This window comes from Pleurodeles waltl, chromosome 4_1 (assembly GCF_031143425.1).
Source record: "Pleurodeles waltl isolate 20211129_DDA chromosome 4_1, aPleWal1.hap1.20221129, whole genome shotgun sequence".
In the NCBI taxonomy this organism is placed as follows: domain Eukaryota; kingdom Metazoa; phylum Chordata; class Amphibia; order Caudata; family Salamandridae; genus Pleurodeles; species Pleurodeles waltl.
The window spans coordinates 125,727,460-125,742,007 of NC_090442.1; the positions used below are offsets into that span (position 1 = coordinate 125,727,460).

A 14,548-nucleotide genomic window follows, 5' to 3' on the forward strand; every position below is an offset into this window, starting at 1 on the left:
ATTTCACTAAACAACCCATACGGACCACTTGTGATGGGAAGGCCCCAGTCTGGATGCTGTAGGTTCGAGCTCACTACTTTTGCAAATTAATTTTCTGCCACGCTCTGATAACTCGGAAATCTAAAGGATGCAGGCAGTGCCGACGTTCCCGAGGAGCTAAATCAGTCAGGAAGGAGAGGGCGGGGCCTTTCTAAATTTAATCCTGTTCCGACATGGGTGGCCGTACGGGGTAGAGATGACACAGGCCCTGCTGTGTTAACCACGGTTGGGCGGGACTAATACGAAGGAGCGGATGTACACTTGTGGCAGAGAAAAGTGGCGGGGCAAATAAAAGAGGCAGGACAGACGCAAAGAGAAGCACTAAACCAAACGTTAGCTAAACCAACAAAAATCAAGAATAAAGTAATAAACTAGAGAGAACGAGAGGGAGAAGGATAGAGGAGAGACGGGTGAAAGCAAAGTGTCCAGGAAAAGAGGTCAACTGAAGAGGAAAGTGTGCAAGAAGGAACGAGTAGGTGTAAGCTCACAGAATAGAGGTTTATAGGAAGACGACACAATAAGTGTGATAAGAACAAGCATAGAGACTGATAAGGAGCCAAGAGGGAGAACGAAGAAACGTGTGACAGGAACAGCAAGACAGCGTTACAGCATTTAAATTACCCCGCCACCTCCAGAGTGCTCCCAGTGAGTACATCTTTTTATTTTTTTATTTTGTATGAGCGTTGTAACTTGTTTCTGTTAAGTTCTGAATGCCACTGTCAGACAACCTATCCCTTTAATTCTTTCGTAAATTAATTATTTATGCATCTGTACCCAAGAATGTTACGTGTATATTAGGGGGGTGTAACACCCCAAACAGCCCATCTGAAGCTACGACCCTGATTATAGCGGATCTCCCATAGTGATAATTTCATGGTGGGCTGCAGATGAGCCGGGGGCGCGGCCATTGGGAATGTGGTGAATACAAGATAATGGAGCCCGTTACGAGGTCCCTTTAAATTATGATGGGGCAAGAAATGGCAGTTAAAGCCCCCCTTGGAATTATGAGGCATGGGGAACACGGAGGATCCGTGTTACTTCACTTGAAATCTGAGTGAAACTCAGGGGCAAAATGAAGAATTCCAGTGTGAGTCAGACATACAGCCAGTGATGCACCTAGTACGTTTTTAAGGGTACACTCGAGGTCCCACTTTTAATCCCCCAGTAATTGTTCCTTCTTATCAGTATCTGTGCTGGGGTGGAGTTACCAACAGGGTTCCGGGCCACTCATCATAAACGATGATGTTGCAACTTGTGAGTATTTGTGAGGATACCCTAAAAGTACCAATTATAATCCACCAGTAATTTTGCCCCCCTGTAGCTACTGGTATCAGCGCCCTTATGATACCATTACCTGTGCCGTTTCAAAAAGACACCCACCATGCAACACTCTTCATTATGGAATGCCCACAAAACATGGATCACACTTTCCTCTGAGTTAAGACTTGTCTCAGCACTCCAAGGGCCATATTTATACTTTTTTATCGCCGCGTTTGAGCCGTTTTTTGACGCAAAAGCAGCGCAAACTCACCAAATACAATGGTATTAGGTAATTTTTCGCCGCTTTTGTGTAAAAAAAATGATGCAAATGCGGCGCTAAAAAAGTATAAATATGGGCCTAAATCTTTAAATACAAGCTCCGAGACCATATCCTTAACTAAAACTAATGGCTGAACTTTCTCCCAGAAGTGCTTCTCCCCCTGTTAGTTTCCTCACTATAATCAAAGATTTTTCCCAGGACTTCTTGGCACACTTATTTCACAAAACTAGAGATCTCGCACTTATGCCTCATACATTTAAACCTGTCTGCAGTGGTGCTGCAACAATTTTCGGGGTGAGGTGCTCCCATCAATGTTACATCATTGAAGTCATAGGGATTGTGAAAAATCCAAGCATAACACAAAGAACTAGTATAGCAAATGGGCCACGTCAGGTCAGCAGGAGTGTTAAGGGTGTGGTATATAGCTAGTGGTAAATTTTTGGAGAAGACTTGCATTTATATTGCTAGATCAAGGTGTGGTAGTGCACTGTCATTTACAGACAGCACATTTCCCATTGAAACTGTAACAAAACATGCACTGACATAGTTTTACTATCAAAACTGTATTGGGTACAAACGATTATGTATAGAAATTGGGTTTACTTTCAGTAAATATCTGTCGTTTGTACATCACCAAGTGAAGTGTCTTGATTTGTTTTGATCCTATGAAAATCTTTGTTTCCATATCACCTCAAAATCTTTAAAAACTTTGATTCACTTGGTGCTTTCCTAACTGATAGATTATTAAATATTTTTACTGTTTATTTACAGAAATGTAATTGTTGTGTATTGCAAAAACGCTGACATCCTATAGCCTTTCTTTTCATACCAGCAAAAATTGTCAGATAGTTCATTTAAAAAAATACCCTAACTTTGTAGATGGATAAAGAATATTAAATACCAGTCTGCATGTTAAAAGAATAAGCAGCAATTTTAGAGAAGACTTTGCCTGAAAACTGACTTCTGTCTTTGAACGCATAGCAAATGTGGCAGGATAAAAACACTCTTTAAGTCATCTTTATTGTTCATTCATCTTCTGAACTCTAGCACGTCTATGTTGAGGGCGCTGCAGTATCCCCGCACACCTACTTCTAGTTCCAATGTCTGTCTTTTTTTGTATTTATTCTCATCTTGCATGCCTTTTCTTTCTATGTGCTTCTCTATGTATCCATGCAGGTCCACTGTATACCATGGTGATTATTTTTTGCATATTGCTCAGTGTTTTTTTTTTCTTATTCATTTAATCCTCACCCGAGTTTAGCAGCACATTATCAAAAACTACTGTATTAAGATATAAGTTATTAATTCACCAGCTTTCACACTGAATTTGCCCACTTTAGTAAAAAAATGCTGGAGTGAGTGAACAGATTGATTTTGATAGCTTATGAGTAGCTCTGTTTCTTGAGGGCGTGAAGGAGAAGAACAATCACCACATCACCATATTTCATTTTAAACAAAAGAAATGAGGTGAGTCGGTGCTATGATTCTCGAAGTTGAGAAGCAGTACTTTGGTTGCCTAAAGACCTGCACTAAATAATATTGAATCTGGGCGCACATGTTTTATCCACATCTCTTACTTATGGGCAGAAGTTCCCATCTCTTCTTGAATGTGGGCAATCTGAACATTGGTAGGAGCCACCATCTTGGCAGGTCACTGCCACACTTCTATCAGAAATCCTGTTGGCATCCTCGTCATTATCTGGTGCTTCACAAAATCTTTATGAATGTCAATAATATACTTTTCACATCTGGCATGCAGTTGGCTAGCCTCCATCTTGTGGCATGTTTTACCAGGAACATCAAAAACTGGCCCCACTCTCATCCAAACCACTCACTTCCATACCATACAGATTTATAAAACCAGTCACCTTACACTGCTTGCACACATACCATTGTAGCGTCCTCCCCAGCCTGGGTACCCACCAATGATTATGCCACATACAGAGCTATGTATCACACTCCTTTATTCTTCAGTGTGTAACTGCAAACTCAACATTCTAAACCTGCATTTATTTTACCATGTTGTAACACTTACAACATAATCTTATGGAGTCTTTCAAGATCCAAAAAGGTTCCAACATACATACTCAATATACAACATCACCCCCTCTGTTAAATAAAAACAAATTGCAATTTTTTACAAAATATCCACATTATAACTCTTTAATGAGCCTTCTTAGCACTTTGATGACCTGTCTGGATCGTGTCTTTGGAAACTGAGAATCAGTAATTACAGTCTCCGTGCAATGTAGGAGCAATGGCATTATGGGATTCTCCAATTGTTCTCTCTGAGCCTGTCTCTACATTGACAGTGCATAACTTCATCAGCTCGTGGTATTTTCTTTATGACTTCTTTTACACCATCACCAGCAAGACTCTTGAGGTATTTCGTAATCTTTTTATTATCTGTCTCTGCCAGCGCATCATTGAAATCATCAAATGTCTCTGTCCAAGGAGTCCATCTATAGTAAATTTTTTCACTTTGGCAGTATAGAAGGGTGGTGGTGGTTTCACGAAAGCAGCATTGTAACTGTTCACAGGATTGGCTGTCACTGCGACTGGAGAGCTCTCCAGCTCTAGCTGGTGGGCTTGGTGACTTGGTGTATGCGCACCATATCTGAGGCTTCGAGACATGCTGGCATCTGGATCGTCTTTAGCAGTCGGTGAAACTGTGACTTCTTTCTTGGTCTCCATTGGAGCCCTTCACTTTCTGGAGATTTTTGGAGTTGTGCTGAGTCACCACTCAGAAGCTTTCATGGTGTGCACTTCAAGTATGAGACAGCTCCATAAGAATAACCCTTGTGCTTCTTCTTGGCTCTCCTCACCCACTATTGAGGTCATAAAGGTCTTCTTGTCGAGGCTCAAGTAAATGTGAATGAATGAATGAATGAATGAGTGTAATTTATAAAGCATTCAGCTAGTCCAAGAGTGTTCCGGCACTTGGCATCACAGACAGAGATTGGGGAGGCAAGACCGACAGGCTTCCTGACACCCTACAGACTTAACAGATACACTTTCAGTGCTTTTTTTAAACTTGCTTCCTCTGTAACTAATCTCAAATGGTCAGGCAACTGATTCCACATGTCAGCGGCAAATACCATGAAGGAGGAACTCCTTCTCCTTTGCTTTTTAAAGTGAGGGACTGCTAACAGCACAGCGTTACTAGAGCACTGCAATCGCCCTGGTCTATATTCTTTGTTCCTTACATTTAATTATGCGGGAATGTTGGACCTGACATGCAGGGATAGTGGTTACCTAAACCTTTTTGCTTTTTTAGGAGACTTTGCTGATCCTGTTTGAAAGGCCTTAGGGCCCTGGGCACATCCCCACTGTAAGCACAGTGTGAATGTGCATGCGTGCCCTCCTTACATAAGTTAGGAAGTGGCGCCCACTAGTATGTGCACACTTGCACATTGGTGTTTTCCATGTATATACTGAGCCTGACATGGCTTACCTACATGTGCACCTTTGCACCTTTACATTAGTGTTTTACATGTATATACTGAGCCTGGCCTGGCTGGTCTATATGTTCCCACCTGAACATTGGTGTTTTCATGTATATATTGAGCCTAGAATGGCTTGCCAGTATGTGCACACTTGCACATTGGTGTTTTCATTTATATACTGAACCTGGCATGACTTGCCGAAATGTGCACACTTGCACACTAGGGTTTGCATGCATATTCTGAGCCTAGAATGGCCTGCAAGAATGTGCAAATTTGCACAATGGTATTTTTATATGTAGACTGAGTCTGGCACAACTTTCCAGTTTGTGCACACTTACACATTGGTGTTTTCATATATACTGAGACTGATACAGCAAGTCTGTATGGGTGCACTAGTACCCTTGTGATGTTCTCAAAGCTTGTGTCCAGCCTGCCCCTGCAGGCTTGTGCATGCGCCAGGGCACATGTGCCCACAGAGTGAAGAATGCCCATGTGCGCTTTCTCTACCATTGACAGTTGCTCCGCCCATAGGTTAATATGAGGAAAGTTTATAATTAATCCTGGCTACAATAGTGGATTGCACTGAGGCAGCATCATAATATTTACTATCATTAGAATCCTAAAGACAAACCCTTTCTATTGGTAAAGGTGGTTTTGTCAAGCATACTTTGGATATACCACTTCTAGAAAGTGGGCATTTCCATGTTCTAAAATCTATTTTGTGTGCCTTTTTAATTCAAGCTGTATTCCACAGTTATGAAATTGGAATGAGAGACCTCTGCCATGTGAGGGCCTGGCTGAATATTTTGGGAGTCAGTAAGAGATTACTGACTTGCAAAATTGGGTTGGTACATGCCACAAGTCAATTTAGGAGTCGCAAATGGAAAATTGTGCCATTTGCCACTGCTAAATAGCTTGGTACGTCTGGCCCTAAATGTCTCTAGCCTAATACCAAGGCTGGTAGTCTTTAATCCACTACCAGATAGTCCCTGCACTCTTTTCTCACACTTGCAGGTTTTTATTTTCTCCCTTTGTGAAGGTTTCACCGTCTGTCTTCCCGATCTGTATGTTTTTCACTAGAAGTACTGGTCTCCAAAAATAAATGCTGGTGCCCCCACCTCCAACCACTGACTCAAATTAAGCACTGCATACCGTACACTTAAGCCCATATTATACTTTATGACGCAAAAACTGCATTTGCGCAGTTTTGCATCAAAAAGTATAGTGCCAGCTTGCGCCATTCCAGGCACAAAGGGTGGGCTAGCGTAAAAAAAAAGAAGTTAGCCGGGTGGGGGTGGCGGTATAGGAGAATGGTGTTTTGCATCAAAAAATGAAGTTAGGCTGGTTAGAGTAAAAAAAGATGACTCTAACCAGCCTAGTGCCATTTCTTGATGCAAAACCATCCCTACCACATGACTCCTGTCTTATTATAGACAGGAGTCATGCTCACCACCCCAATGGCAAGCACATTGGACAAGGGTCCCTTGGGCATGGCCATTGCACCCTGTGCCATGTAGGGAGGCCCATTTCAGGGCCAATGGCACTTTAATTTCTTTTTTAAATACTTACCGCTACTTACCTATACTTACCTGGAATGGGGTCCCCCATCCTGTGGTGTCCCTCTGGTGTGGGTGTTCCTGGGGTTTGGGGAGGGCACCTGTGAGCGCTTTCCATGGTGTTTAACCATGGAAATGGGTCCAAAGGTCCCCTAACGCCTAACCAGACCCAAGTGTTAAACAATGGCGCTAAGCAGGGTTAGTGCCATTATTTAGGCCCGTCTCCCTCCTGTGCACCATTTTTGCACTGGAGGATAAATAAGGCGTTAGGGCCTTGAAGTAATTTTTTGGATGGGAACGCCCAGCTTGCATCTCATTGGCGCAAGGTGGTTTCACGCATCCAAAAAATGACTTTAACTCCAATATTTTGGCGCTAGACTAGTACAGCATAAAAATATAAATATGGAGTTAAGTTTGCCCTGAATTAGCGTAAAAAAATGGTGCTAATTCAGCGCAAACAGAGTATAAATCTGGGCCTTAGTATATAAGCAAAGCACCCGGTCATGGTACATTAGTGACATTATTGAGTGAGGCTAGAACCCTTCCTGATTGCTACTATGACAGGAAAAAATCCAGTTATAGATGCTAGAAAGTTATGCTACCCCTACGACTGCTGGCGAACAGGGGATTAAGAGTTTTCTGTTGGTAAGGGGGAAAAGGCCAGGAGATATCAGGTGCTCATACATGTCGTTTTACTAACTAAATTACTGACATTTTGTGCCTGCTCAGAGCAGAATGGAGACACATTGGCGCCAATGATCTTGTTAGGTTTCAATCTGTCCAGGAAAAGCAAAGTGTGCTCCCCCTCTGCTGCTGCAGGGTATGCAGGGTATGCAGGGGGAGGCTGTACTTTTCCCCAAAGCCTCTGCCCATGCAGCTTGGAAACATGATTTGAAGTCTTTGGATCTAGGGTTATGTACTGCAATGTTTTGGGGCCCTGTAATTCCAGACCTGAAGCATAGAAAGGAGGCCTAAATATACAGGAACTAGTATATGGATAGTAGTCCTATGTAAAAAAACAGAAAGGCACACTAGGATCGCCCCTCCAGATGACAGAGCCTCCATGTGGGTTTTAAGCACTTACGCACACATTAGGGTGACTGCTGCACCTGCTGCACAATAAAAAACAAAAATACCTTGAACTCATGGATGGCAGATGGATAGCTCAGCAGAGGGGTCCATGCTTGAAAAGCAATGTCAGCGACATTGTCATGCCAACATTACATAAAGTCAGGAACAACTTTGGTAAATCTAGGGAAAAAAGCTTTTCTCAAGCTTAACCTCTTACAAATATACTGACTGGAACAAGTTGGGCTAGTTGTGATGCAGGAGGTGACGTGAATTTGGAGCCCCAGTGCAATGACAGATACAAGCTAGAAAGAGATAAAGACCCTGCCCGAGGTATTCCCAGTACTGTACATGCTTTGACTTAACCATGGCTTTTTGACTGTTGCCAATTAAAAGCATACATTTTGATTAAGAAGTGATTTTTCTAATTATCCACTTTAATACTACTCCTATTCTTGGTTTAATTGTTCTTTTTTCCTGGCATTTTGCGAAGCATCTTCGATGGTCCATTTTTAAATATATGTGAGGTGTCACAATAAGGCCAAAGTAACAATGATGTTTTTTACTGATTCTGTCTCTTCAAGGTATGTTCTTGTCCCTTCTCGTCCTCACCCTTTGTGGCATGATGAGGACCTTCCTTGCCTCCGCCTGCACCTTTCCCTTCATCTATGAGGCAAGGAAGTTCTCAAGTTGTATCGCCAATGGAAGGACAGACAGGATGTACTGGTGTGCAACCACCAGAAACTACGACAGGGACAAGAAATGGGAATTCTGTCCTGAGGCAGGTAATGAACTTACTCACAAACCTTTTTCCATATAATTTCTTTCAGTTAGTCTCACTGATCCGTGACTACTGAATAAAAAACTTTTGTTTGACTCGCTATACGGTAATCGCAGTTCTTAATGCAAGAAACTTTTATTTTTAAAATATTGATTCCTAGGGCTAGATTTACAAGGCCCTAGCGCCTCCTTGTGGTACATTAGTGTCATTTTTTTTACGCTAATGTGGCTCAAGGAGGCAATTTTCACGGTGCCATATTTATGCCTGTGTCAGACATATTGTGTGCATGGGGGGCGTTCCGGCATTAGGAGGCTCGCAAAAATGGTGCAGTGAAATCTTAAAGATTTCACTGCACCATTTTTGGTGTCATTAGGTGGGGAAGGGAGCGAAGCACTTAGGGCCAGATTTACAAGAAAGTGGCGCATGTGTACTGAAGCACCACTTTTCTTGCTGCGCCATTGCCCCACCTAATGACACCATGTGTGCGCCGTATTTATGATATAACTTTTGATGCTATTGTGGCGCTTTGTTGTTTCTGCATCACCAAGTAAAGTGTCTTGATTTGGTTTGATCCTAATTAATTCTTTGATTCCATCCCACTTCAGAATTACAAACAATTGGCCTCATTTTTGCTTTCTGTACGTGTAAAGTTAACTCACAAGTGTTTACATTTTGCTGTGTGTTATGAAAACTTACATCCTTTTTTTCACACTTACTGTACCCCAGAAAGACTGTCACATAATTCACTTTAATTTTATTTCTCTAACTGCCAAGTAACAGGAGTTTATAAACACAAGTCCTGATGTTAAAAAATAGGCAGTGATTTGTCTGAACACATAGGGGCTTATTACGAACCCTGGCGGTTCAGACCGCCATGCCGGCGGCGGCAAAGATCGCCACCGGCACGGCAGTCTGAACCGCTATATAATGTTCACAGGGAGGGCTGCCTGTGGTGGCCCTCCTCCACTGCCAGGCTACCTCCGACAGGCAGCCTGACAGTGGAGGAAATCATTATCCGAAGGGCAGCGCTGCAAGCAGCGCTGCCCTTTGGATAATGATCCCTTTTTCTCCAGCCTTTCTCTGGCGGGTTCCCCGGCAGGGAAAGGCTGTTGGAAGGGGTGCTCTGGGCCCCCCAGGTGCCCCTTCACTGCACATGCACTTGGTATGGACAGTGCATGGGCCCGCGTGCAGTGCCCCGTCACGCAGGTCACTGCCCGATTTACGGGCAGTGATCTGCGTTACGGGTGCTGCTGCACCCGCCGCACACCAACATTGGCAGCGGCTCCATTTGGAGCTGCTGTCAATGTTACGGCCCTTTTCCCTGCTGGCCTGGCAGGCGGAAACACTGTTTCCGTCCGCCTGCCCAGCAGGGAAAACATTATACGGCCGGCGGGGGGGTCGTTACGCTGGCGGTCTTCTGTTGACCGCCAGTGCAAAACCGCCGAGATCATAATGAGGGCCATAGTCTGATGTATCTATGTTCAGAACAGCTTCCCTCCCTTAGAGATATAATATACTCAAAATTATAACATTACCTTCATTTCTGATGTAAAGCCCTTAAGGTACCACTCCATTTTAAGTGGACTCCAACTCCATACTAGGTATTTGAAGTTGCCATCTTCCCAATTTTCCATAATCAGAGTCACTATTTTCCTCGATTTATCCAGAATCATTGTCATGTTGGTCATTGATGCAGCTGTTGTCTGGCCTTATCTTTCTAAAAACTGTGAAAGTGACAAGTCATTTACACAATGACATAGGCATACCACCTGATTCAAGATCAGCTTGGGACAAGTGTCTAGTTATCACACATGTCAAGGTCAAATAAGGAACACAGACATATAGATAAAATAGTGTTGCCTGAAGTGATGTCAGATTACTTTATATTTCTCTGATACATACCTTGAAGACCATAATCTATATCAGACATTCCTAAACGTATGTCAGAAATTTGAATCTCTGATAAGATTTAATATACAAGGACTGCACCTTGACCACTTTTCAGGAGAGGTCCTTCACCCTGATTATCATACAAGGTACAGCAGGGTATAGTCTTGAGTACTGCCAGTTCACCAGGAAGATGCTACCTTGCACTTACAGATAATAAGCTGAGGCTAGGAGAAATGATGCTGCCATGTCATTTGTTTTCCTTTCACTGGGAATACTGCCTTCACGTCTGTCTGATAGTCACATCTTTGGCTGTCAACAAGGTATGCAGTGCCTTGTTTTAACCATGTTTTATTCTCACTCTGCACAACATACCTATTTGCTATATTTTTGTGATATTCTGTGTGGTTATTTTAGATGTTCTGAAAAACAGGTTTGCCCTGTTGCAGTATGTGCTTTAAGTTAAAAGTGACTTTTGTTCTTAGTACCATTTGTGGGTGTCATATTATGAGGAGCGGAATAGTTTTTTTTCCAGTACCACGATGCCCTAGATTGCCAGTTTAGGGATTGTTAGTAAGAGGCATGAAATGGCAGCTTTCGCTGCCTATGGCCCTGGCCTGAATTTAGTCCAGGGCCCTAGGCAGTGAAAGCTGCCACATCAGCCCACTTGTGCACTGGCTTTTCCCGTGCAGTGGACTTGGAGCAGGAAGGTGCACAAGAGGCCTGGCAGCTTTGACTGCCTATGGCCCTGGCCTGAATTCTTGCCAAGGCCATAGGCAGTGAAAGAAAGCTGCTGTGTCAGGCCTCTTGTGCACTGGCCTGCCAAGCGTGCACTGCACATGGGACAGGCTGGTGCACAAGAGGCCTGAATGCGGCCCTCTCCTGAATGCACCCGATCTTGGAAGAACTAAGCAGGGTCGGGCCTGTGCTTAGTGCTTCTGAGATTGGGTGCATTCAAGACTCCGCAGCTCACGGAACTCTGCCTCTTCAGAATTCCACAGAGTTCACCCTTTGCACTCTTTTCAGGCAGAAGCAGCAACTGCAGGCCAGTCCAGCAAAGCAGCACAGCAAAGGGAAAGTACTTCTCCTTCAGCTCTTCAGCTCTTCTCCTTGCAGAGGTTCCTCTTGATTCCAGAAATGTTCTAACAGTCTGGAGTTTTGGTTCTTCCTTTGAAGTTGGCAAACTTCAAAGCAAAGTCTCAAGTGTTTGCAAGATCCTTCCTTGTCCAGGCCAGGCCCCAGACACTCACCAGGGGGTTGGAGACAGTATTGTGTGAGGGCAGGCACAGTTCTTTCAGGTGTGAGTGCCCACTCCTCACCTCCCCTCCAGCACAGATGGCTAATCAAGATATGCAGGCTACACCCCAGATAGGGAATCCACAAACAGGCAGAGTCACAGAATGGATTAAGCAAGAAAATGCCTGCTTTCTAAAAGTGGCATTTTCAAACTAACAATCTAAAAACAAAACTTCACCTAACCCCACAATTGTATCTGCTCTCAGACAGAATCTGCGTTTTAAGGATATTTAAAGGCAGCCCCCATGTTAAGCTTTGAGAGAGATAGGCCTTGCACAGTGAAAACCGAATGTGGTAGTATTTCACTGTTAGGACATATAAAGCACACTAGTATATGTCCTACCTTACACATACACTGCACCCTTCCCCTGGGGCTACCTAAGGTCTATCTTAGGGGTGCCTGACATGTAGTAGAAAGGAAGGTTTAAGCCTGGCAAGTGGGTACACTTGCCAAGTCGAATTGGCAGTTCAAAACTGCACACACAGACACTGCAGTGGCAGGTCTGAGCCATGTTTACAGGGCTACTAATGTGGGTGGCACAACCAGTGCTGCAGGCCCACTAGTAGCATTTGATTTACAGGCCCTAAGCATCTCTGGTGCACGTTACTAGGGACTTACCAGTAAATCAAATATGCCAATCATGGATAAACCAATCAACAGTACACTTTACACAGAGACAATATGCACTTTAGCACTGGTTAGCAGTGGTAAAGTGCCCAGAGTACTAAAGCCAACAAAAACAGGTCAGAAACAATAAGAAGAAGGAGGCAAAAAGACTTTGGATGACCCTGCAAAAAGGGCCATTTCCAACAGGACTACACTTCTGAAATGTGTGATTTCTCTACCCTGGCCTTAGAAGGAGGCATATACAACCATGGTTTGTTTGCATGAACTGGAGCTTTCTATACCCACAGAATATTATCCCTTGTTCATCTAGTATTCAGCAATAGTAAATCCCATTCAATGGATTGGAGATTGGTGTTTCAAACATTTCTCATCATGGAAATTGTCAAATATTTAATCCACTGATGGGCTTTAGTAAATCCGTTTCCAGGGTGAGAGAAAGAACAGAACAACCCCAAACGTCATTGGGGTTAAGAGAAAGGGTTTTGGGAGTTTCACAGGAGCCTTGTATATGGATACTGATATTTATAAAGGACAGAGCAAGGGAATGCTGAAAACAGTGAGGAGGGAATACAAGAATGGACCAAAAACATGATAGGTAAATGAGAGTGAATCACACTTTACTGTGGCCTTAGTGTTTTTTGAGGGTGAAAAGAAGACTTGATTGATAATAGAACACGTTGTTTGAAGAGACCTGCCTTCAATTATTTTTTTAATTGTAGCAGTAAATGTAGACACCTGCTGTGCAGAGGCATTACTAGTCTACCAATGTCCTTCATCCTTGTTTTGCACTGACAGCAGGGGAGGTTTTATTTTTTTGGTTGCATGCCCTATGCCTTAAAAATCAAGTGAACTTAGAAGGCCAAACAAATGAAGTGTTTTCCTGGTGATAGACAACTGTATGGAATTATTCAGTCCTTTGATGAGGTTTGAATAAAAGTGAAGGATACCCGTGAGTGTGGTCTGGGTAGCTTCAGTAACTAGATGGCCATTGCTATCATCCCCATCACCAAACTGTGGTTCTGAAGTCTGTTCCAGGGAAATAATGTTTTAATTTTTGCAGGATTGACAGTTAATATAATCTCGTCACTGCTTTCTTGGAAACTCTATCTTGGAAATTTGGCAAGCAGTTGTCATTAGTGCTTGAATTATGGAGAGGCGTTTTTGAGGCACAATGTTGTTGACAGTGGTCTTTCAAATGTGGTAATATGTATTCATCATATTGGAAAGTTTTGATTTAATATTTAGAGTAGGACAAGGAAGTGATTAATCCTTACATACTATGTGGCTTTCCCAGTAATACTGATAAGGCTGTGAATATTACGTGGCTCAGGGTTTAGTGGCAATATGACGAGAATCTGACTCAAGGGATATTGTGCACGGTTAGCAAAATGATTGTAGGCAAATAGGCAGTTCTCTAAAACAATAACAAACGTGTCAATCACTCTAAAAAAATTAACACAACTTTATCTTTTGTCAAAGAAAGGTTTCCAAATTACTGCCTCCCCTAAAAATGCCAATCTGGAAGCACTTCAATCAATTGCATATTGGGTTACCTCAGGCACCTAAATATTTTCCAGGCATTCAGTGACCAGACAAGCCAGTGAGAAACTACAGGGTTAGCACTTATCAGTGCAACATTTGTGTTTTCAGCCAAAGTTAGGAGATATTCTCTCTTTGAAAAGATTGTTCCTCATGCCTCTCAAAAAGGTTGCATTTCTCCATGAAGCTGGATTCCCTGAGGGGCAGCTGATATTATGGCTAAAACATGTAGACCCAAGGTGGCAGAGATCATAATAGCCCTCTCTCACAACAAACTTTGTTTTTTATCTTACATAAGGTTCCCAATGTTAAATATTACTTTTTTGGGAGGCACACCTTGAGGCTATTTTAAAGTTCTGGCTCCATGATGAAATAAAAAATTAACCTGCTCTTGCTGTAAATCAGGCATTGAAGCACACCCAGATGCACTAGGCATCGCAGGTGGGAACCCTATGAAAAAGCACGCCACTAAATAGTGTTAGTGGTTGAGTGTAGGAGGCTGGCCTGGTTTGTAGTGGATACCTTGGGTACTTACACCTTACACCAGGTCCAGTTATCCATTGTTAGTGAATGTAGTAGTGTTCTAACAGCTTAGGCTGAAGTAGGAGACATGGAAAGCTCATGCAATACCACTTATAGTTACACAGTACTTATACACAAGCAAAGACAATACTCAGGGGCATATTTATACTCTGTTTGCGCCGGAATTGCGTCGTTTTTTTTTACGCAATTCCGACGCAAAACTAACTCCATATTTATACTTTGGCG

General features: G+C 43.0%; 1 protein-coding gene across 4 annotated transcripts in view; it reads left to right on the forward strand.

Annotated features, from left to right (window-relative positions):
• The first annotated feature begins 228 nt into the window (after positions 1-228).
• Positions 229-14,548, forward strand: part of LOC138287444 (scavenger receptor cysteine-rich type 1 protein M130-like) — a 72,003-nt gene continuing 57,683 nt past the window's right edge. For 3 of the 4 annotated variants that reach the window (XM_069227873.1, XM_069227872.1, XM_069227871.1), the window contains exons 1-2: positions 229-684; positions 8,234-8,434. In XM_069227873.1, the coding sequence (XP_069083974.1) occupies positions 8,236-8,434 (199 nt within the window). In that variant the 5' untranslated portion in view covers positions 229-684; positions 8,234-8,235. The remainder of the gene's footprint in view (positions 685-8,233; positions 8,435-14,548) is intronic. The other variant, XM_069227874.1, reaches the window with a different exon arrangement.